We start from the raw sequence: 23,594 nt of genomic DNA on the forward strand, positions 1-23,594 counted from the left end.
ACTGCAGCTCAGACAGCAGTGGGAGTGGGGAGTCAGACCTTATGCCAGTCTCCCAGACTCAGGCGTGGTACTCCCCAGAGACTGACTTTCAGTGAGCAGGAGGGAATGGGCTGGGAACCAGGCAGTGGGGCTGAGCTGGAGGGACCAACGCTAGGTGTGGAAGCGGAGACATAGCTCTTTATCTCTTGGCTGGGAGCCCCGCAGATCCAGTTGTGACGGAGACTCTGCCCTAGCAAGAACTGCAGTGAGAACCTAGTGTCCACTGGCAGCGGAGAATGACTTTTGGGCCCTGCTGAGGTGGGCTGCAGTTGTCCCAGTGGCCTGGAGCTGAGTCTCTCTCCTTTCCCATCTCCAAATCAGTTCTGCTGCATCTGTTGCATGGGGCGTTGGGAGAACCAGCATTGAAGGAAGAAGAGGAATAGACTCATTCTAGACTATAGAGCAGAAGGGACTAATTGGAACCTAGGCTTTAGTGCCCAAGCTATTAGAAAAGAGAACAGTGGACCAAAGAAAGCCACTCAGAGTACCCAGTGCTGGATAGTGCCCCCACAGTGATCCTGACTGGGTCATTCTGGATGATCATAAGCCCAAGTAAGATGCCTGGAGAGAGGGAAACCAGCCAGGCAATTCTGGGGAGGAACTTGCATTGTGTGTGTGTTGTTGGAATGTTCTATCCCCCTGAGGAGAAGCCTGTGATGAATTGGGGAACCTGTATACAACTTAGGAATGCCGGTTGATATTCCAAAGTTGTTACTATGAAAACTGCTGGATCATGAAGCCCCTCTGTCTGTGCATGTGTGGATTCCACCTTTGTTGGCAAGACTGTCTCACATCTTACCCCGACCGGGCACAAAGGAGAGTTGCCAACCTTAATTACTGTACTCTGACCACACAATAGTTATGCTAAGGAGAGTGTCTGAGGTTTGGAAAATGAGTTTGACCACATTGGTCTGCAGGGAGAGTAGAAAGTTATCAAGCAGCGCAAAGCGACAGGTGATTAAGCAGCAGAGCTGAGCAAAAATTTTGTCACAATTTATTTGCCAAAAAGTGCTATTTTGGTCAACATGAAATGTGAGCTCAGCAAATAGTTTCAACCAAAACCAAAAACATCAAAATGTTTCAGAAATATCAAAACGTTTAAGTTTGACCCAACTTAAAATTCTGCATTTCAACAAAAGCCAGGGAGACTAGTGTCTCAAAATGGCTTGGTGGGGGGAAGAAAAGTTCTCCCTTATAACCTGTAGCCCAGTCATTAGGGCCTTCATCTGGGCTGGAAGAGATCCTGGTTCAATTTTGCTCTCTGCCTGGTGTAGAGAAGGGATTTGAACTTGGTTCACCCACATTACAGGAGCATATGCTAGCCATTGGGCTATGGGATATTCTAATGCTGCTCTTTCTCAGTCTCTCCTTGTCACAGTTGGGCCTGGCCCCTTCAGAGGGAGCAGATCCAGTCCCACTGTTGCCAGTTAAGTGCTCCCAATAAGGTTAAGAGTGGGCACCTCTACCCTATATAAAATCAGGTAGTTGTTAGGAAGAAGGGAAGGAAACAGGAAGTACCAGCAAGGTGAGCCTTGAGGAAGGTGGGAGGATGGCACCCTGGCCTAGACTAAGGAGGACAGGTAATCCTGAGCTCAGGAAAGGATCCTTTGTCCAGGGAGAGACCTGGGTGGCATCACCTGGTAACGGATGAACGATTTAATTATTTTTCTGAGGACTGTACATAAGGCTGTCTCAGGGAGAGGTGTTCAAGAAGGGTGGATTTAAAGAGGATCTGTGATTTATTGATTTGGCTTGGGAGCGTACTTAAAACAGCCTCAGGAAGAAGAGCTCAGGCATGGCAGAAGTCCCAATGGGCATGTTCCTTTGGCCAGGTTATTGGGAGTTTGGACTTTGGCAATCTTTCCATTATTGTGGGACTAAGAAAGTTACACTTGTGCCAAAAAAACCAAGCCCAGCTAAGGTGTAGCAACAGTAAGACTTTTGCAGTTCCTGCTTAGGGACAGAGAGAGAAAGAGTGTGTGTGTGTGTGTGTGTGTGTGAGTGAGAGAGAGAGAAATGAGGCAGATCTGGGGCACATGCGCAACTAGCTACAAGGGGGTGCTACAAGATGGCAGTATCTGACATCATTGCTGAAGCAGTTTAATTTTTTAAGAGACTGTGGAACAGGGTCTCCCAAGTCCTAGGTGAGTGCTCTAACCACCACACTGTGGAGTAATTCCCATACTTTCCCCTGGTCTATTGACTAATCATTGTCATTCAGGGTGGCAATTTATAGGTGCTTGACTAGCTCTACCTGAGCTGAGGGCAGATTCTATGAAATGATGGCTCCCCTCCTACACAGAGCAACCTAGAACAGCCTTCAAGAAGGGGGAGAAAAGGGGAAAAAGTTGAGAGCCAAGAACCAGCTACAGCTTTCTACTCTTTGCTCTGGTACAGGTTAGAATAGCTTGGAGGCTGCTCTCATTTACACTAGCTGGCTATAGCTGGCAGAAGACTAAACAGGGCTAGGTTGAGCTGCTCCTCTGCAGGAACGGTGCAGAGGGAAGGTCTACAGAGCTCAATACATCTGCTCTATGGCCAGTGGGGACCTCCCCCTTATGGGGGAGTCCCTGCAGGGGACTCTCGGATGGCTTCTGCTTGCCTGGTGTTACCTGAGTGGTGCAAATAGAGTGAAGCAGGCCTGAGAATGTGCTTCAGAGCACTTCAGGGAACCAGTGCTTGGACCTCCAACTGACAAGGTTGGACAGCAGAGGGCAAACCATTCACAGAGTGTGCTAGGGAGCTGGAAGCCCCTCCACTACACCAAACATAGGCAAACCACTGCCCACAGCTAGGAGACAGGCAGAGTAAGTGATTTGCCGACTGCCAAGAATCATAAGACTGGAAGGGACCTCGATAGGTCATCTAGTCCAGTCCCCTGCAATGATGCAGGGCTTAGTATTATCTAGACCATCCCTGACAGGTGTTTGTCTAACCTGTTCTTAAAAACCTCCAGTGACAGATTCCACAACTTCCCTAGGTAATCTGTTCTGCTGCTTAACTACCCTGACAGGAAATTTTTCCTAATGTCCAATTTAAACCACTCTTGCTGCAATTTAATGATTAAGAAAACAATCACCCTTCTTTATAACAACCTTTTCCATATTTGAAGATTTATGTCCCCCCGCAGACTAAACGAACCCAATTTTGTTCAATCTTTCCTCATAGGTCTTTTCTAGACCTTCAATCACTTTTGTTGCTCTCCTCTGGACTTTCCTGTTCGTCTACATCTTTCCGAAACTGTGATGCCCAGAACTGGACATAAGGTCTCAACTGGAGTAGTATCAGTGCTGAGTCAAGTGGAAGAATGACTTCTCATGTCTTGCTTACAACACTCCTGTTAATACAACCCAGATGTTTTCTTTTTGCACAACAGTATTACACTGACTTGTTTAGTTTGTGATCCCCTATAACCCTCATCCTTTTCTGTAGAACTCCTTCCTACGCAGTCCTTTCCCATTTTGTATTTGTGCAACTGATTATTCCTTTCTAACAGTAGTACTCTGCATTTGTCCTTATTGAATTTCATCCTGTTTAATTCAGAGCATTTCTCCTGTTTGTCAAGATCACTTTGAATTCTAATGCTGTCCTCTAAATTGCTTGCAACCCCGCTCAGCTTGGTATCATGAGCAAACTTTAAGTCTACTCTCTCTATGCCCTTATCCAAATAATTTATGAAGATATTGAATAGAAGCGGATGCAGGACAGATCCCTGCAGGACCCCACTTGAGATGCCCTACCGACTTGAGCATTGACAGCTGAGTATGGTTTTCCAGCCACTTGTGCACCATCCTAGAGTAGGTTAATCTAGAAGGTAAATAAGCCCCTCGGCCAAAGGCCATGAGCAGGCTCAAGTAGTGCAGTCACTGATGGGGGTGGAGGAGGGAACCCCCATGCCACGGAACAATAAAGCGAAGGAAGGTGAGAGAAGACCAACAGCGGGATCATGGAGATGGAGGGACTATGTCACAGGGCCAGACTGAAACAGCTCGCTGGCAATGGAGAAGAATTATTTGTGGGGCATGCCAAGGAGGAAGGGGGTTCAGTTAAGCAGTGCAATGTTCCAGCTGAATCTCAGGGCACTTTTGCTAATATTGAAGGGCCTCCGGGCTGTTGAATTGTTGCTCAAGGGAAGCTCCCTCACATGGGACATTGTCTAACCTATTTTTAAAAGGCTTAGAGAATAGACTGCAGTGAATATTCCTGTTTGGCCTTAGGAGGGGAGAAGGAAAGTTAGATGGGACCCAACAAAGCTCTTTCTTCTCTCCCCTGTATAAGCAGGTTCCAATATAAGACATCATTCAGCACCAACATCCATTTAATTCTTCCCTCTTCAGGAGGGGAGCAGAGCACATAGGCTGGGAATTACAAGAGCAAGCAAAAGGGTTGAAGAGGGAATAACAGAGCTAGGAAATCCCAGATCATTGTGCATGAGGCTGAGAGGATGGCTCTGCCCAGCACAGATGCAGGCTGGGGAGAGCTGAGTTCCTTTGAGACACTATGGGGAGCCCTGCACTCAGCTCCCCAAAAGAGAGGTGCAGAGAAACCAAGTCCTGCTTGTGCTGTTTTGTCCTTTCCCAGGTAACAGCGGGTGGTTATGACCGAGACGGCCCCAGAAGAGGTGAGGGCAGCAAGTCAGAGTCCATGAGTCTACAGTGTCAGCGCGATGGCTTTGGCTGTTGTGTTCAGTACAGCAAAGGAAACAACGGGGATGTCTCTGGCGACTCTCTGAAAGGGGGGAACGTTGGGTCCTTCCAATGTGTCCAGGATACCTGTGGGGGAGGGTAAGAAGGGGGAGTTAGACACTAAGGGAGATTGTTTCTATTCCACTCTGGTCAAGGAGTAGGGTATTGATGACAGATGGGCCAGGGAGATGGGGCACATGCTCAGAGTTGTTGCATATATATGCTGGAGGCCAGGCTTTCAGGACAGGCAGCATTTATGTTCATACCAACAGTAACACTTCAAGAAGAAGCCCTACATGCACGTGGCCAAACAGCTGCACAAATTGGAGCTGGTCACCTCTGAAATAGGGCAGGGTGGCTGTGTCTCAGAGTGGAATACAGAGCCCCTCACCCTGAGGCTGCCAGCTCTAATCTTCTCTGGGGGACCACAGCAAAGTTGTAGATAGTGAATGCTGCTCCCCTGCGATACTCCTAGGCAATTCCAGCCTGAGGGACCTTAACACTGATCCTGTTGTCCCCTGGGACAGCCCCACAGACCTCACATTGCTGTTCATCCTTAGCTACACATACAGAACTTACAGTGGGAGGCTGCAACACTTGTATCATTCTGCATTACAAATATGGAGGTGGTTTGGCAGGGAACACAAGTGCAGAGGGTGGAACTGTGCCCCATACCCTGCTTGTAATCCCTTTAAAGCAAGCGGTCACTCCTGGAAGCTAGGGAACTCCTTTGGAATATGTTCTAGCATAAGTCATTTTCTAGCATGAGTCACACACCTAGGGCTGGGAGCCCTGGCTCTGGCAGAGAGAATGGATCCATGCCAGAGCAGTGCTGACTTCCGAAAAATGTTATGTTATTCTATAAATATAAATGGTGAGGCCTCCTCTGGAGTACTCTATGCAGTTCTGGTCACCCCATCTTAAATAGGATATTGATGAATTAGAGGGGCACTAGAGAAAGGTCACAAGAATGATTAGGGGCCTGGAAAAAAACTCATTTGAAGAGACTGTGATTGTTTACAGTTGGAGAGGAAACTATAATGAATGGGAAACAAGGGAAATCTGTTCTACCTGCCTCATAATACCATAACAAAGGGATGTTAATCACATTTAAAAATGGCTCATTCAAACTGGATAAAAATACTTTTTCATACAATGAATAATTAGACTGTGGAACTCCCTGCCACAGGAAGTAATTGAGACCAAAAATTTAGCAAGATTCAAAAAGGGACGACATTTATATGGAGGACAAGAACATCCACAATTATATTATGGACGACAAGAATATCCACAATTATAATACTTTATGCTAACAAACACTTTGGAAGGGATATTAATGCTTGTGCTTCAAGGCTTATGCCAGGCTCTAGCTATTAGAATGAGACCTAGTGTAGGCAGAAGACTATGCCATATCTACCTACTGTTAATCCCTTAGACCCTCATCTGAAGCATCTGGTACTGGCCACTGTCAGAGACAGGATACTAGAGTCGCTGGATCTGATCCCATATGGCAAGTCATAGGTTACTTGGCCCTGAGCCAGGCTACGGCTTGGGAAAAACAGTAAGCAGAGCCCCAGGGTGCCCAGCCAGTAACCCCAAGCCTAAACAGGTGTTGCCTTCTCGTCCCTTCTCCTACCTTCCACCACCTTGTGATAGGCAAAGTGCAGATAGAGGAGGAAAAGCATGTGCAGAGCAGCTAGGGTTCCGCACAGGATGAGTCGCTGGGTATGTCCCACTGTGCGTGACACCAGCACAGCAACCTAAGAAAGAGACATGGATTAGAGAGACAAGACTCCTGCTGCCCCAGCCTCTGACTTCAGAATCTTGAGCAGGAGGATGCATATGGGAGATGGGCCAAGCAGTACAAGCTTGCCAATCTTTCACCCCCTCTTCAGCCAGAACAGTAGGATCCCTGCTGCAATTAAGCCTCCAATATCCCTAGATGGAACTCTTGAGTCTAAGTCTGAGAACGCTGGTATGGATGAGATAGTATCAAGTTCAGTGAGCAGTCACCTCCTGTCAGCACTAATAGAAACAGGAAACTCTCTGTGGGAATGGACATGGACCTCTGGGACTCCCTATCGTGCCGCCGATTACAAAGGAGAGTCAGGCCGCTTCTCCAAGCATCCCACTCAGTTGCAATGGGAATTACTGCCAGTCCTATAGAGCAGAAAGCACATCACACTGCCGTCTCCTCTAGTCCCATCTGGAGAGGGGCTTCTAGCAGCCTAGAGACACCCAAACTTTAGCCACTAACCTGAGGGGGAAGGGTGACACCAAGCGCAATCTTACAGCTCTCGAGCTAGCTAGCAGAGAGCCTCTGCTGGGCTGCCCATCCCTTACCATTCGTAGTGTGGAGAGGCCACCGATCCCCAGCCAGAAGACATAGAAGAGGGAGTGGAAGTGGATGTTATAGGTAACGAAGAGGGTGATGCAGTGTCCAAAGAGACCGTAGCCCTGAAAGGAACAGAAAACGTGTGGTAAGAGTGGCAGCCCTGCATGGAAGCACATGAACAGCAGCAGCTCCTGCTGAGGATCCCAAAGCTTCACTAAGTGTACATACACCAGAGAAGTGCAGCAGCCAACTAGCACACAACCAGCTGTGGCTACCGTGCCTGCTGGAAGTATGGCTTCCTGACCCAGAATGCCAGGGTCTGGCTGTGGGGCCTACAGAGGACTTAGATACCACAGAGCCTGGCTGTGGCAGATGAAGGAAACCAACTTATGTTTCGAGGCAAATGGGAATCTCCCAGTTTCACAGCTGGGCCTTGAAATCAGGGAAAGAAACAAGATGTCAGTCTGCAGAAACTGCCCCTTTCCCTCATCCCAGGAGAGGGGTCCCCTGCAGGGCAGCATGGAGCAGGGAGAGCAGCTTGGGACTCCTATTAAATTCCTGCCTTGCCCCAAAACAGCTGAAGGGGTTGTTCATATATACACAGTACAGACATAGAGACCATCAATTTACCATGATGCAAAGGCTATATTCCCAACCTCCATCCCCTGTTGGAGCTCTGTGCAGTTAGTCTGCACCCTGGAGACTCCGCTCTGTACATACCAGCAGTGACAGCATCTGCACCATGGTGATCTGGGCATTGCATAGGTATGCCAGGAAATAGATGAAGGAGGAGACACCTAGCCAGTAACCGAAGCAGGTGCCAATCGCTGTGCCCATCAGCGTGCCTTCCCTCTGCAGAGAGAGAGCAAGAGGATGAAGAGGATGGGAGAGAAGACACCACACACACAACAGTTACCAACCAACCACTACTCACCCTCATCAGATTCCCCCTTGCCTTTGGTAGATGTTCACCTAATGCCTAGCTAGCAGCATCTAGGGGCGCTGGATCAGTGATGCAGTGCTACACTGTACAGAGTGGAGGAGGCCTGCAGAAGTGGTCTCAAGTTGGTAATTCTGTCATGCACGAGACAGATTTTGGAGGCTTATCTTCTCTGTGACATGGCCATAAGAGAGGCCCCATATTCAATACCTGACATTTTACTCGACTGAAAATCTGCATAACAGCGATTATACACAAAGAAGCTTAGGCTTGATTAGCCTAACCAAAAGAATGCTATGGGGAGATTTGATTGTTCTCTATAAATACAGCAGAGGGATAAATACAAGGGAGGGAGAGGAGTTATTTAAGTTCAGCACCAATGTGGACACAAGAACAAATGGCTATAAACTGACCATCAACAAGTTAAGGCTCGAAATTAGACGAAGGTTTCTAACCATCAGAAGAGTGAAGTTCTGGAACACCCTTCCAATGGGAGCAACAGGGGCAAAAATCTTAACTGGCTTCATAAACCTATCAAGCTCAGTTTTGGAGGGGAGGGGATGATGGCATGGGGCCCATCTGCAACTGCCTCTAGCAAAAATCCTCAACTGCTGGAGACGGGATAGTAGATGGGGAGGGCTTTGAGTTACTACAGAGAATTCTTTCCCAGGTGTCTGCCTGGTGGGTCTGGCGCACATGCTCAGGGTCTAACTGATCACCAGATTTGGGGTCAGGAAGGAATTTTCCCCCAGGTCAGATTGGCTGAGATTCTGAGATTTTCTGCCATCCTCTGCAACGTGGGGCATGGGTGACTTGCAGGTTTAAACTAGTGTAAATAGTGAATTCTCTGTAACTTGAAGTCTTTGAGGACTTCAGTAACTCAGCCAGAAGTTGGGGATCTATGTCAGGAGTGGTGAGGTTCCATGGCATGCGGGGTGTGGGAGATTGGACTAGATGATCACTCTGGTTCCTTCTGACCTTAAAGTCTATGAATCTATGAGACTTCAGACCTTAATAATAAATACACATATCGTATCAATATAAAACATGCATAGTTCAACTTTTATATGCCAAACTTTAAATTAAGTAGCAAGGCACAGCCAAAGCACACAGGTAGTTAATCAAAAAGCCTATTGGTGGCACATGTAAGATACCGTTTTACAACATTAATTGTCTCTACAAATTTCAAATAAGGGCAACCTTCACTGGTGTGCTCCAGCTACGTTTGTTGGGCTGCTCCATAAACCCAATTTAACTGGGTGATCGGACCAGCTTGACAGCAGTTTTCCCCCAGCCCCCATTTATCTTGACAGCCCCCACACTCATCCCAGCAGCCCTGACAACACATCCCACTTCCAGCAGCCCCCCAACATCTTAGCCCCACTGGCCACAGACCAACACCTCCCACTCATCCCCAATATCCTGGCCACCAACATCCCCACTCACCCCACAATCCACTAACAACTCACCCTGGGACCTTTCTAGCCACCCACTGGCAACCCCCGGCTCAGCACTTCGCTCCTCTCCCAGGCTAGGGCTGCTCCTCTCCATCCTAGCCATCCCGTCCTGGCTTTCACCTGCCAGAGCGCCTCTCTGGACACTTCCAGTGGCACTACACCTCTGCATCGTACCATCCACTGCAGTAGGCTATTTCCCACAGTCCAGCCTCCCAGACAGCAGAGTATTGGGTTCTTCTGACCCTGCCAGCCCCAGAACAATAGGCCTTACTGCACACCAAAGTCCCTTTCACCAAGGCATTTCTAAGTCACTCTCAAAACAGAAGCACTCCGTGTAACCAACAGCAGCTCAAAGCCTGGTGCAAACCCTGGCTTGAAACTGAAACATTCCCTTACAATGATGGTGTCTGAGGTCTTCATTCCATGCAACAGAATGGCCACCAGCGTGAAGACCAGCATGAGGGGGCCGTAGAGCTCACCTGCAATCTTCTACAAGAAGAGACAGAGAAGGAAGGGGTTTGATTAGTGCTGCAGGCAGCCAGAGTAACTCCAGGCTTCATAGAAGTGCCCCAGAACCAGCTCATACTCCGGTCACTTACTGACCTGAGTAATTACAGCAAAGTCTGGTGATAGGAACCAAACAGAACCAATCACATAAGTAAGGTTCGCTTAACAGAGGTACTGACTGAGGAGTCAGATCAGGCTCTAGGGTCACGCTTGTTGCACTGCATGGGGGTAGGAGGATGTGGTTTAATGGAAATTAACCAAGAAATTTGATTGAGGCACCATATAAGAACGATCCCACACAACTCATACAAAAACAATGACCCTTGCACATGTATGGCAAAATGCTTTTAACTAATTCATTGATACAGCCCTACTTTATAGGGACAGGGAGGAGGAATGAAGACAAAACACAAGGTCACATAAGGAGTCTGTGTCAGAGCTCAGAGTTCCCTGTTCTCAGGCCTAATACAGCTCTGATACAATTACTGACAGAGTGAGCAAGAGCTGTCTGTAGCACTGTGCCCACAGCACTTTGCTGACAGGCTTATTACTTAGCAAACTGACAGCTTGGGAAAGCATCGGACCTGGGGGTGGAGGGGAGTAGGCGTTATGCAATTGTGCCAGCTCCGAGAGAGGCATAAAGGACAGCCCTGCCTTAAGAGAGCCATCCTTATGGTCCCCTTGCTGCCAGTTAGAACTGCTGAAACCCTGTCAGGCAAAGGTGTGCAGTCTACTGATAGGCTTTTTATAACACTCGTCTCCCTAACATCTGATTAAGTGCTCCTATGCCTCTGAAGCCCATTCACTCAGGATACAGAGCCTGGCTCATCACAGGGGAACTCACCTGGGGAAAATTAATCATCTTCACGGGGATCATGGACTCCAGCAATCTGCACCGCACAAAAGCACAGGAAGATGTCAGGAGTGGGGAAAACAATGAAAAAGTTAAGAAACCTGGGAAGTCAGAGATACTGTATTCCATTCCCTGATCTCTTGAGCCAGCATAACCCCTTGACTTGGTGCCAGATTGGTACTAATGCTCTAGTCATGTATATCCCTTTCCCTCTGACCCCCAACAGAGCCAGCCAGTCCCACTAGCAACCAGGGACCAGACTGGAAACAGTGCCCTAGAGGAGAGAGGATCTCTGTCACAATCCTAACCCTCTGAGCAAAAGCACATTTCTGAAAGAACTCCTGCCCACTGTGGAAACAAACTTTGTGTTACACAGTTGGAGGTTTTGTAGGGCTCTGAGCTTTCCCCACACAGAATGCAAGATCAACAATGAAAGGCTAAAGGAACTGCTGGGCTCAGCGCCACAAAACCTGTATCTTACACTCAGACTGGCACCAATAGGCTACAAATGAAACAGCATCCAACTCAGTTAGAGAATATATTGTATCCTTTACAGATAATGAGGAGTAAGTAATAGGAGGATCTCCAAAAGCTCTCTCAATAGAAAGCCCCTAAGCAGAAGTGGACTATTTAGGAGCTATCCAGGCCTTCATTATCCAAGGGATACAAGATGGAAGATGCTCCTCACTTTATGGCATGACTTTTTGGCCCTGTTCAAGCAGCAACTCTACTATGTGTCCCTGGTCCATTATCATGGAGCAGCCCTTCCAAAGCACCCTGAATATGGGCCACAGCAGCGGATGTGGCTGCCCAAGAGAGGGTGGGAGGGTAAGATGCCTGCATGACCTCAGTCATTTGCCCCTCTGCCCAGTTTGCTCACCTGTTCCGAACCTGGAGAGGCTCCACGTCAAAGTAGGGTCTGAGAATATCAATGTTGGCATAGAGATTGAAGGCCTTCGAGGCTTGTCTCTTACCTGCCTGCCACATCTGGAGAGAGAAATGGACAACTGCAGCAGACTGAACATGAACACTCCCTTTGCAAAGCTACGCTGAACAGATTCCCTTGGAACCCAAGCACCAGGTGGCTAAATAACCAGAAGGGAAACGAGGATAGCACAGAGTCATCTGGGAAACGGCTACTTGGACCTAAGATGGGACCTGGAGCCCATCACAGTCAGAGTCTGATGCATGAAGATAACACAGCCAGCACCCCACCCCTTGCAGTGCTCTGCTCACCTGGTCAGCTACTTGCCGGCCCAGCTGTCCCTTAAAGCCCTTCATGCCCAGAAACTCTCCATCCTCCTCATCGGCTGCAGCAGCTTCTGCATCCACCTCCTCTTCCTCCTCCTTCATGCGCTGGTGCATCTCGCCCATGTCCTCGAAGCTGGAGCCAGACGTGTCGTCCATGTTCTCCATGTCGATCACAGCGGAGCCTCCTCCTGCCTGCGCCCAGGGCAGACGGGACGGACAGTCAGTCTCAGAGCCAAGGCTCGGGGCAGGGCCGGGGAGCCCCGCTCCCAGCGCTGCGGGCCCGCAGCCACAGCAGGTTCCGCTGTAGCGCCCGTGCCGGTGCCTCCGTCCGGGGAGCCCGGAGCAGCGCAGGAGCTGGGTCAGGGGGACAGAGCAGGAGGCCCGGCTCGGAGGGGGGCAGCTGCAGGACTGCACAGTCCGGCCGCTCCCCCAGGCCGCCCCCCCACCCCGGGCTCCCCCAGGCCGGGCCGTACCTGCATATTGTCCTCGAAGCCGCCCCACTCCGCGGCAGTCCCGCTCCTGCCGCCGCCGCCGCCGCCTCCCCCCGCCGCCCCGGACCCGGACATCATCCCCCTGGGCTGGGGGGACAGGGGCCCCGCCTGCTCCGCGCCTCGCTGCAGGGGCTCCGCGGAGCCTAGTCGAGCCTACGGCGGAGCCGGACGTGACGGACGTCAACCAGCCGCCCCGGTAACTCACTCCGAGGACGTGGAACCCCCTTTGCTCTCGCGACAGTTTGCGGCAGCGGCCTGGCCGCGGCGCCATCTTAGTTGTGGCAGAAAAAGCAAAGCGAGCGTGAGGGAATGAGGAATGGGGGGACCTCTGGGAGAAGGGTCTCGCCCAGCGGTGCCGCGCCAGTGGCCAGACAGCGCGCGCCCAGCCCGGCCGCTAGCACCGACACAGCAGCGGCTGTTTCCCATGACAACGCCACACCCAATATGGTGAAGACCAAGCGGGGCCAGTACGCCTGCGCCGCCAGAGGGGCAGGACAGGCCACGCCTGTATCACGTGACGGAGGGAGTTGCGCCTGCGCGCAGGGAAAAGAGGCGCAAGGTAGGCGAGCCGCACCCCGGCCAGCCTTCTCGCGGCTCACACGCGAGTCACGTGTCAGGAAGATGGCAGCGCGCGGCGGCGTGGAGGAGATGCGGAGCCGGGTGATACTGGGGGAGTTCGGGGTCCGCAACGTAAGTGGGGGTGGGGAGCGGGCGCGCGCGCGCGCGCCCAACGGTTCTGGGGGAGCGGCGGTTGAGGGCATGGGGCGGCCCGCCCCCGCCCAGCACCGAGCTCACTGTGCTTCGCTCCAGGTTCACACCACGGACTTCCCCGGCAACTACCCCGGCTACGACGACGCTTGGGACCAGGCCAAGTTCGAGAAGGTGAGACGCCGCCGGGGCGGGGCCCGGATGGGGGGCGGGGGTGAGACCCTGAGAGCGGGGGCTGGGGGGGAATCGGGGCCTCCCGTGGCTGTAGCCCCGACAGCTGGCCCCGGGCCTGGACGTGCAGCGCGGGGCTCAGGGCCCTCGGCTGCCCACTCGATGCCCATCTGCCCCTGGCGGCAGCCGGCGTGGCCGAGCCAGCCCTTGGGAGCTGGGGACCCCGACTGACTCTGCCCCCCTTGCCTCTGCCCTGCAGAATTTCCGTGTGGACGTGATCCGCCTGGAGGAGAACACGCTGGAGTTCGACATGGTGGGGATTGACGCCGCCATCGCCAATGCCTTCCGTCGCATCCTGCTCGCTGAGGTGCCCAGCATAGGGGGCGGGGGGTCTGGACCCTGTCCTTCATGCCAGGGCTGTCTGACCCAGCTGCTGGCCCCATCAAATCCTGTCACGTCTGTTTCTCCCACTGCTAGCACTGGTTAATGTTGAACTGCTTTGGGATGGACAAAAAGTGTATCCCAACCTTCTCTTTCTTTCCCCAGGAGCTACGTTGGGTTGACTGGTAAAGAAATCTCAAGGGAGGCTGGCTGGGACACTAGCTCCTGGGAGTGGCAGGGAAAGTGAGACCCAGCTTTTGGGAAAGGCAAGATTGTGACAGGCATAGAAAGAAGGTAGAAGCCCCAAACACAGTGGGGTGGAGAGTAGGCTCCAAGTGCAATGATGATATTCCATGGATTGCAGAGTTCACAATACACCTTAGGTAGCATCATCTCTGTCCCTGAGAAGGAGGTAGATAGTCCTTCTGTAATATAGAAGAGCTTTGGGGGCATGTAAGAGACCAGCTGTATTAAGCAGAAGCTGTTGCTTTTCTGGGATGGTAAGTATACTCCTACAGCTAGTAGCCCTTAAACAATCTTCTAGGATCTTTTGCACAGGTCTGTGCTCCCAGCAGAGTGCTCATGTTGGGTAATACAAATCCTATTAAAAGCAAATACAAAGAGAGAAAGAAAGGGTGGTAAAAGCAGGGAAGAAAGAATTTACAGGATCCTGGTCCAGATCCCTCCTTGGGTAATAGTGTCAGTGAAGGGCAAAAGTTAATCAAACTACAAAGAGGGTAGGGGTGGAGCAAGAAAACTTCTGACTGGATATTAGGGAATGGTGCTTACCTGGGGTACTGCCTGCCTGATTTGCTGTCTCCCCTTCCTCAGGTGCCGACGATGGCTGTAGAGAAGGTCTTTGTGTACAACAACACGTCCATCGTGCAGGATGAGATTCTGGCCCATCGCTTGGGCCTCATCCCCATCCGAGCTGACCCTCGCCTCTTTGAATATAAGAACCAAGGTGAGAATCTGTGCAGGAGTTCTTACAATAAATGGAAATAGTGGACGCTGCTCCAGAGAGAAACCACTGCCAGGTGGATTAAATAAACCTGCAGTTTCAGGAGGGAATGGGAATCTGGTGGGGAGGTGGCCAAGGCAAGGACTCATTCTGCTTTCCCCATCCTTTTGTAGGTGATGAGGAAGGCACAGAAATTGACACGCTGCAGTTCCAGCTGAAAATCAAGTGCAGTCGGAACCCTCAGGCAGCCAAGGAGTCATCTGATCCCAATGAGCTCTACGTTAATCACAAAGGTAAACTCTCCCCTCCCCCAGGTGGATATTGACTCTTGATCCCAGTGAGCTCCACCTCAACCAGACAGAGAACTCTTCTCTTCTCCTTCCTTCTCTGGTATAAGTGTTGCCCCATCTCCCTGGCTGCTGAGGCAGGTTGGCCTGATGCCTATGGCACATCTCTCCACAGTGTATAGCAAACACATGACGTGGGTGCCCCTGGGAAATCAAGCAGACATGTTCCCAGATGCAGATTTGCGGCCTGTTCATGATGACATCCTTATCGCCCAGTTGCGGCCTGGCCAGGAAATTGATGTGCTCATGCACTGTGTCAAGGGCATAGGTGAGTCAAGGGTGCTTAGCTGGGTAGTGAGATGGAAAGCATGGGTCTCTCAGGTGGGGTATGGTGTGCGTAGGTGGCATGGGGTTATAGGGATTCCTCCCTGAGCTGTGGGGCCTTAAGTGTGGCTTGGCTATCTGCTTTATCTGTTTCAAATTGCAGGCATTAAGGAGCATTTCAGAGCTTAACCATCTGTAATGGGTATTAGTGGGCACTCTGAATGAAGACGTGCTCCTCATCCTTACTGAAGCCCAAGGCAGTCCTAGGATGAGCCCCACATCACCCAGCAACTAATTCAGGCTTCGATCCTGGCCACACAAAGTAGCAGAGCAACCTCAGAGTGGGTTACGATGCCTTGTTAGCCCTGCCTGTGGGCCATTGGGCTGGGAAGTGCCATGGTAATGGCAGGCCCCCGGGGGGTCTTGCAGCAATTCAGACAGGGTTACAGGTGCCCCTTGCCTTCTTATCTCTTTTCCATCAGGTAAAGACCATGCCAAGTTTTCTCCAGTGGCCACAGCTAGTTACCGGCTACTGCCTGACATCACTCTGCTGGAGCCCATCGAGGGTGAGGCAGCTGAGACACTGAAGAAGTGCTTCTCCCCTGGAGTCATTGAGATCCAGAACATCAAAGGTACCTTCCTCTTCCAGGGATTCAGCATTTGCAGAGATGACTGAGTATGGTCTAGAGCCAGGCGTTGTACAAACAACCCATTCCTCCAATGGCCTTTGATCCTGAACCTCTATTCTGGGTTTGGGCTCCAGAAATGAATGGGTTTGTCCTGTGTAAAAATGTGTGAGGTTGAGGTGCCCCATTTCTTTCCTTGGGATGCTAGGATGGGATATGCCTGTTCACTTAGCTTTATTGTTGCTCTCTCAGCCACCAGTGCTGTTCTGTTGTCCACAGTGCTTTGTTGTAACTGTGAGCTTGCCATGCCCAGCAGTCTTGAAGCCTCAGGTGGATCTGTGCCTAATGTTGGACAGGATGCATATTAGCTTGTTGAGCTGGAGCTGCCAGTTCAGGCTTATGCCTTGCTGAAGGTTGTGTTGGGAGTAAGGCAATTTCTTGTGCAGGACTTTACTGTCTTTTCCTGGTGGGGAGAATGTTTTGGGGGCAGTGCTGGCTGGAAGGAGGGACAAATGATTGCCCCCATCTCCTGCAGGGAAGAAGGTGGCAAAAGTGGCCAATGCTCGGATGGACACGTTCAGCCGGGAGATCTTTCGTCATGAGGATCTGAAAAACCTTGTGCGCCTGGCCCGAGTGCGAGATCACTACATCTGTGAGTAATCCTCTGCTACTGAGTGCTGCAGCCCATTCCATGGCTGCTCAGTGTGCAGAAACTTGTCATCACGCTACTCTAAGCCTTTTTGTTTATTGCCTGCAGAAGATCAACCCTTTCATACACTCACGTGAGTGGCTGCCCCATGTGGGCTTGGCTTGTTGTGGCTTTGGGGCAGGAGGCATCCACATTTCTTACCACCTGTACTAAACAAACCCTGCAATACCTGATCTGTTGCCCCTAGTGAATTAACTTGTCAGTGTGGGCGGGTCACTTTCTGTTTGTAGTCACAAGTAGGTAGAGTGGCTGGGAGCATAGAATCATGGGAATGGACCGCAAAAAGTCATCACTGAGGCAGGACCAAGGAAAGCTTGACCATCCCTGTGTTTGTTCAGCCTGTTCTTAAAAACAATACCGGGGATTCCACAACCTCCCTTGGAAGCCTATTCCAGAGCTTAACTACCCTTCCTTTTTCAAGACTTAAACAAGACTAGTTTTTTTAACCTTTCCTCATAGGTCAGGTTTCTGAGGAGAGCAACAAAAATAAAAGGTTCAGAACTCTCTCACTTTTGTCCTCATCTTTCTGAAAGTGGGGTGCCTGCAATCAAACAAAGCATTCCTGCTAAGGCCTCACCAGGGCCAAGTAGAGGGGGACAATTGCTGCCTCTGCCTTACATAAGCCACTCCTGTTAATACACCCCAGAACATTAGCCTTTTTTGCAACTCGTGTTCAATTGGTAACCCCCAAATCCTTTTCAGCAGTCCACCTCGCCAGGTATTCCCCATTTCATAGTTGTGCATTTAACATACTCTCCACTCCATTATCCAAGTCATTAATGAACCTGTGGGAGCTGTTGTGACCCGTGTCTCTCTTTCCCTAGTCTCAGTGGAGTCGACAGGTGTCCTGCCTCCAGATGTGCTGGTGAGCGAAGCTATCAAAGTGCTGATAGGAAAATGTCGACGGTTCCTGGATGAGCTGGACTCCAACCACATGGATTGAGCAGTTCATGTCTGAGACGCAAAGACATACTACTGGCCTGGGCTCTTTGTCTGCGGGGATTGTTTCCAGCCCACAAGCCTGTGTAAACAAGAGGGGTAACTTCTGTGTTCCCAAGCACTAGGACCATCCACCATGTAGTCCCCATACTGTATACAGGTTTGAAAGAGGGCTGCAAGCAGGTGGATACACCAAAATGAAGGTGTGCTGTTAACAGCTACAGGACCAATATACACAGAGCTGGGAAGTAGAGGTACTATGCACTAGCTGGAGCGAGGCTCTCATTTTCTAATGGTGCAGAAGACTGCCAGTAAGGTACAGCAGGGGCTTTTATTGGCTACTGCCTTACTAAAGGCCCTAGATCTCCTAAGTGAATCCTTACTAAGGAGAAGAGCCAGCTCCAGCCCCAGGGAGATTGTGTGGAATTGTTAGAGGCTGCTTTGACTGTCAGACATTTCTTTAAATAAACTTAGCCTCTGCGTGGCTTGATTTTTCTAGGTGTGTAAGTGAAAAGATGCACCATTTATTGCATCTCATTCATTAACAACAGAAATGCTTGTGCTGGTGCTTCAAAAGCTGGGCTACCATCTTGAGAGGCTAAAAATGCACCAGTTACCCTATTTCCCCGCCCAGTGTCAGTAATTGCTGTTATGGTTATTTATCACCAAAGGGAAGAGAGATGCTAAGACCATCTCTAAGATGGAGTCCTCTCTGTGAAAGTTGAAGCTGTACTGCTTATAGAGGAATGTGTGCTCTAGGGCGAGCTTAGCAAAGCATGAAGAGTAAAAACGAATTGGATTTTCAATATTCTTAATCATCTTCAGGCCTCAAATGAGCATAGCTGCAGAAAGTTTTAGAAATTCTTAGAGTCCCATCTTGCTAAATGGAGGTGCATTTGCAAGGAGGTCTGATTGCAAGATTATCACAACTAATGAACCTAGTAAGATGGAAAGCATAACACTCATGTAAGGGTCACAGTGTAGAGGGAGCCCTGCACTGGCTCTGAGCCTGTTCATTGTACACAAGTAGCTTGTTAAGTTGCAACTAAGTATCACTCGTGATGGGCTCCAGTAGGTGACCAGAAATAAAGGAATATCAGTAACACACTACCCTAAAAAAAGGCTGCCCAATTTTTACCTCTTAAGAAAAAAACTTTGACTAAAATTTAATTTCAGAAGTTAACTTTAGAAACAGTAACATGCTCTCACATTAGGAACTTAATGCAGGCCAGCTGATGACTGCTGGAGCCCTGCACTTGTTTTTAAAAATGGCTCTAGCCCTCTTCCTTGCAAAGACAGACTCCAAAAAGTAACCCAACTTTTTAGCAAAATAATTCTCTGGGAAGAAGTTTTCTACCAATAGTGAAATCAATCAGGCCAGCTGCTTGTGTACCAAAAAAAAGTGACTGTTTAAGCTCTTAGAAAGGAGTAAGGATGGGGCAGCTTTCAGCCTGACATCAGGAATGGTGATAAGGCTCCCCTCTCCTACAATCCTCTGCTGTTCAGGCCCAGATCAAGAGGGTTAAACTGAGGAAAATCCTAGGCACAGTATAAAAGCTGGGAGTCCATCTGATTTAAGCATATTACACTTTCTAATTTTACCAAACCTTGAAAGGTAAGTTAGGGAGCAGCTCTCACACAAGGCACTGACTCAAATAACTATCACACTCCCTTAACTCTGCTCCTCAGAGGAAGTAAATGAACTGACATCTAAACTCTAATCCCAGGTTGCAAAAACTAGTGCAAAAGCCAAATGTTTGCAAGATGCATTCATTTGTGCATCGATTTTCATATCATTAAGTTTGTGCATAACTAAGCATAGCATATTACATGTCACTTAAACATATTAGGGGAGCAGCCCACTTCAAGCTTTCAAGTTTAATGATTAACATGCACAAGTACAGGCTATAGTTCTTTAACTGCAACGTTTAAAAAAAAAATTCCTACTGTGTAAGTCACAGCAGTGTACCTCCCCATTCACTGCCTTATTTTCACATCAACTTTAATAGATTTTTAGGGCCAGAAGGAACCACTTATCATATAATCTGATTTTATGCAGGTCACAAACTAGAATCAACCTCACCCCATTGAAATTAGCTTCCATAGCTCAATATCAGGAGGGACTTTCAAAAGACCAATTAATCATGTAGGCAATACAAGAATGTATCGCCATCATGAAACAAGGTATGTCAGTGGCAGCAGATTTAAGGTGGAGGTGGTTATGTGAGTGAGCCAGTATTTTGTTTTAGTGCTACTTTAGCTTCTCATTTCCTGGCTTTCTAACTTCAACAGTGGGTCTGGAAAGATCATGTATGCTTTCCCCTTAACTAGATACCTTGAACATAGACTTGAACACAGTCCTTTAATTTCTGAGTTGACCTTCAAACAAATGTAGCTCTTGGCATAGTCTCATTCAAGTGAGACCAGAAAGCACATTAATTTCAATCCTGTGAGTGACTTTTGCCACTGGAGTAAAAAATGGGTTATGGGAGGAGAAATACAGAAGCCTCAGTATCAACTGGACAAGAGAATGCCACAGAATAAAGGCAAACTTGATACCTTGTGTATGAAACTGAAATACCTTTACTGACAGTCCAGTTTAACAACCAATTCAGAGACAGCTTCGCATTTAATATTCCTACAAAAGAAGGCTCTAAAACCATTTAAAAAAAATCTTTGTTTCTAGCATGAAGTCACCATGTTAAAAATACCACAACACAATAAATACAACCAGCCTCTGCTGGGGCCAGGAGCCAGTTCAGCTCTGGAGTAAGTAAAAAAATGATGAGGCAAAGAGTGGAAGGGACTGTGCAACAAAGGCAGTAAGATAAGTGGGCTCAGGCCATAGTGATGGTCACAATGTTCTCAAAGCCTGCTGTTCTCTCCAGCCCCATTGTCCTAAGCTTTTCTGTTCCGCCCCTTGCTCAGGCCCCAGCCTAGCCAATACACTTCTTATTAGCTTCAGTTATCTGTTCTTTTGTAATCTCCTGGATGGCAAACCATACAAGCTGGTTTTGGACAGAAAGACATTTGCATTACAGAGCCCAACTCCTGCCACGACACTTGATCCTCTGATAAGTAACAGACTCTAAACCACTCTCTCTGCCACCAGAACAGGGCACAGAAGGGTCCAAATCTCAGTCCCCATTTCCTTATTCTGCTAAAATGGAAGATCAGGAATTTAGCCCCCATCTTCCTCAACCTTGGCTGCTGGAGGTCAAGATTTCAGGGAGAAAGGTGATGCCGGACACTGCATATCCCCAAAGCAGAATGCAGGCTCATTCATCCCCACACAAAATTGAGGGCTTATCCCTTTAGAGTTTACAGGCGCTTGGCAGACTGGTCCAGATTTTCCATACCCTGCCCCTGTCATGTTCCAATCGACAGGGCGTGCTGGGTAACATTCCTGCCCAGTCCTTAGGGGCTTTTGATAGAAACTGGCAGAAGGCAGCTTTCCATTTGGTTCCTTGTGGAATAAGATCTACTGAGTACATGTAGGACAGCAACATCTGTCTCCTTCCAGAGAGGAACAGTGTTTTAAAAAACATTGAGAACACTGAGTCCAAGGAGATTCTAGGGCACTGTAACACTCCCAAGCATGCAACCTCCAGCCAAGAGAGCAATCACAGCTTAGAAAACTAGGGCTTTCAAGTAGTCCAAGAGGGAAAGAGATTCATGAGAAAACAAGCCCTCTGCTGATGTCACACTGGAGATGATGCCAGATGGGGACAGCCGGTGGTGGGCACAATAGGAGTGTGATGTGTCCCAGGTGAAGGTTGGCTCCTTCCCTTCAGAGTGAAGCTGGGAGTGCCATCTTCAGCTGGGACCCCATTCCACCTCTCCCATGAAACCTAACTCCTGAGGGACTAGCCCAGAAGCAGGTGGGGTTCAATTGACCCAAGGCTGCAAAATGACTAGGCTCTACCTAGTGGAGTCTATGTGCTCAGCTCTCATCTTGCACACAGGCTGAGGCCTAAAGCTGCAAATCCGACAGGGAAAAATCAGGGAAAGCTTGACAGGCTGGATCAAGTCCAAACTCAGGCTGCATCCCCGCACAGGAAAAGTAGGGGGATGAGACCAGTAGGGGTGTTGTTTAGGCAAACGCTCATGGAGGAGTGAGAAGGGGAATCTTATGTGGTTACTACAAGTGGAGACAGTAAATAGGAAGTGGTGGTGGTTGAGGTGTCCCAGGCTCAAGGCTCAAAGAGCGCAGTGAGGCCTTCTCCATCCTCGTTCTCCAGTATATCTGTCTCCAGCGACGGCTTCACCTTTTTGAAGAGAGATGGGAGGTTCCGGATGTGAACCTCTTTGCGGAACTGCTCCCCCAGAGGCTTCTGCAGGGGACAGAGGGACAGGCCTGAGTTAGTCACTGCACCTGCAGACCCACTCAGCCAAAGGATCCCAGAGTCACCTAAGTGTCTCGCAGGCATTCTCTAGTTCGAGGGCGGCCACCACCCAGCTCAGGGGCCATGCTTTGCCTCAACCTCTCGGTTCACATCCCCCATCTTTTCTGGGTTCAGGAGAGTAGCCTGGCATCTGCAGTAAATGCCAATGCAGCTGACACTACCACAATGAGGTCCTGACTTGTGACCATACAGTCAATCTATTAGAGTCCAATGCCTCTTAACCCAATGGCACTGTCCTGGCTAAAGCTCTGTACCCACCTGTGGGCCCTGCCTAGTGGTGCTTACACCCTTCTCTGCAGGAGCCCTGTATGGAAAGTGCCAGCAACCCCTCAGCTAGGAGGTCCCCCAAGGCGCCTTGAGTGCTCAGTTACCATCCCACCTGGACCACAGCTGACAAGACCCAGCAGCAGCACGAACACTAATCGGACACGCTGCAACAACTTTCCAGCCGCACCACAGAGCTGGACAAGGGAAAGGGGCTGAGGGGAGCCACGGGCTGGCTAGGGCCATTTCTGCAGGATTCAAGAATCCAGCATCCAGGGAGCAAGGAGGTTTCCTCTGGGCTCTGTGGTTGCCTACCCCGATGCAGCCTGCGATGAGGCGTTTGAAATTATCCTTCCGGCGCTTTTCTGCCGCTTTTAGCAGAGTTGGGTTGAGAAGCTTGGAGTCAAACTGCTCCAATGATTCCTTCTGGATTTCTGGGATCTGCTCCATCACCGCCTTCAGCTCAGTATAGCGGGGGCGCTACAGGGAGAAGGAAAAAGGCTAATCAACAGGAGTTCTACCAGAGAACTGGTGGTGGTGAGGGCACAGAAGAAGGGGGCTGCTACCTCCTCCACCCCTTACCCACGTGGGCTTGGGACTCGTTCATTCATTACAACCTATCAAAACTGGCACCATAAAGATTCCCCTCCTTGCCCCCCCCAACAGCTCCTTACCAAAGCCTCATAGATCTGGAAGGCCAGGTGGACAAGAGCCGCCATGCAGCCGTCATGCTGTCCGTGTGTCTGTAACCCTTTCAGCACACTGGTGAAGAACCAGGTCACTGCATCGGGGAGCAGGCTCCCTATCAGCACCTAGGGGAGAGACAACAGCAGCTGAGATACTAACACAAGCCAGGCCTGCTCCAGATGGCCCAGGGGGAGGAAACACCCAGTGCCCATCCAGACCAAAGTCGGAGTCTGTCCGTGAAGATTAGGGGGCCAGAAAGGGAGGAGTACCCCGATTCTCACCAGCACCCACAGCCTCCATTTCTGCCCCCTCCAGGGAAAGTACCTGTTTGAGCAGTGGCCAGCAAAGCTGAGTGGTGGTTCTTTGGCAGGACAGGGTGTCCTTCCAGGATAGGGATCTGTAGGCAGTGATCAGTAAAGCAGTGCAGACATCCTAGAAAGGGGAAGGAGGGGGAAAGAACCAGTCAGTGGAAGCACTTCCCAGCTTGGCTAAAGGATTTGTTCCTGAAGGGGTGTATTCACAGGAACCTACGTGGGATATCTTCCTAATAGAGGTGCCATACTTAATGCTCAC

General features: G+C 49.8%; 3 protein-coding genes across 5 annotated transcripts in view; 1 reads left to right on the forward strand and 2 right to left on the reverse strand.

Moving 5' to 3' along the window:
* Positions 1-4,339: 4,339 nt before the first annotated feature.
* On the reverse strand, positions 4,340-12,763 carry YIPF3 (Yip1 domain family member 3). Its single transcript, XM_067564698.1, has 9 exons — positions 12,541-12,763; positions 12,053-12,259; positions 11,697-11,803; positions 10,808-10,853; positions 9,853-9,945; positions 7,780-7,911; positions 7,068-7,181; positions 6,361-6,484; positions 4,340-4,811 (listed from the first exon to the last, which is right to left on the reverse strand). The coding sequence occupies exons 1-9, from the start codon at positions 12,634-12,636 to the stop codon at positions 4,690-4,692; spliced, it is 1,041 nt and encodes a 346-aa protein (XP_067420799.1). The 5' UTR covers positions 12,637-12,763; the 3' UTR covers positions 4,340-4,689.
* Positions 12,764-13,087: 324 nt separating this feature from the next.
* POLR1C (RNA polymerase I and III subunit C) lies at positions 13,088-18,166 on the forward strand. Its single transcript, XM_067564702.1, has 9 exons — positions 13,088-13,248; positions 13,369-13,440; positions 13,697-13,804; positions 14,650-14,782; positions 14,953-15,072; positions 15,242-15,394; positions 15,873-16,022; positions 16,552-16,668; positions 17,550-18,166. Exons 1-9 carry the CDS (start codon positions 13,180-13,182, stop codon positions 17,666-17,668), a joined length of 1,041 nt encoding a protein of 346 aa, XP_067420803.1. The 5' UTR covers positions 13,088-13,179; the 3' UTR covers positions 17,669-18,166.
* A 2,579-nt stretch (positions 18,167-20,745) lies between these two features.
* XPO5 (exportin 5) overlaps positions 20,746-23,594 on the reverse strand; it is a 35,282-nt gene continuing 32,433 nt past the window's right edge. For all 3 annotated transcript variants that reach the window (XM_067564700.1, XM_067564699.1, XM_067564701.1), the window contains 4 exons: positions 23,346-23,453; positions 23,009-23,146; positions 22,650-22,814; positions 20,746-21,998 (listed from right to left, as the gene is read on the reverse strand). In XM_067564700.1, the coding sequence (XP_067420801.1) occupies positions 21,858-21,998; positions 22,650-22,814; positions 23,009-23,146; positions 23,346-23,453 (552 nt within the window). In that variant the 3' untranslated portion in view covers positions 20,746-21,857. The remainder of the gene's footprint in view (positions 21,999-22,649; positions 22,815-23,008; positions 23,147-23,345; positions 23,454-23,594) is intronic.

Source organism: Emydura macquarii, unplaced genomic scaffold (assembly GCF_026122565.2).
Source record: "Emydura macquarii macquarii isolate MOO-44397 ecotype Brisbane River unplaced genomic scaffold, CSIRO-AGI_Emac_v2 contig_2676, whole genome shotgun sequence".
Lineage (NCBI taxonomy): Eukaryota > Metazoa > Chordata > Testudines > Chelidae > Emydura > Emydura macquarii.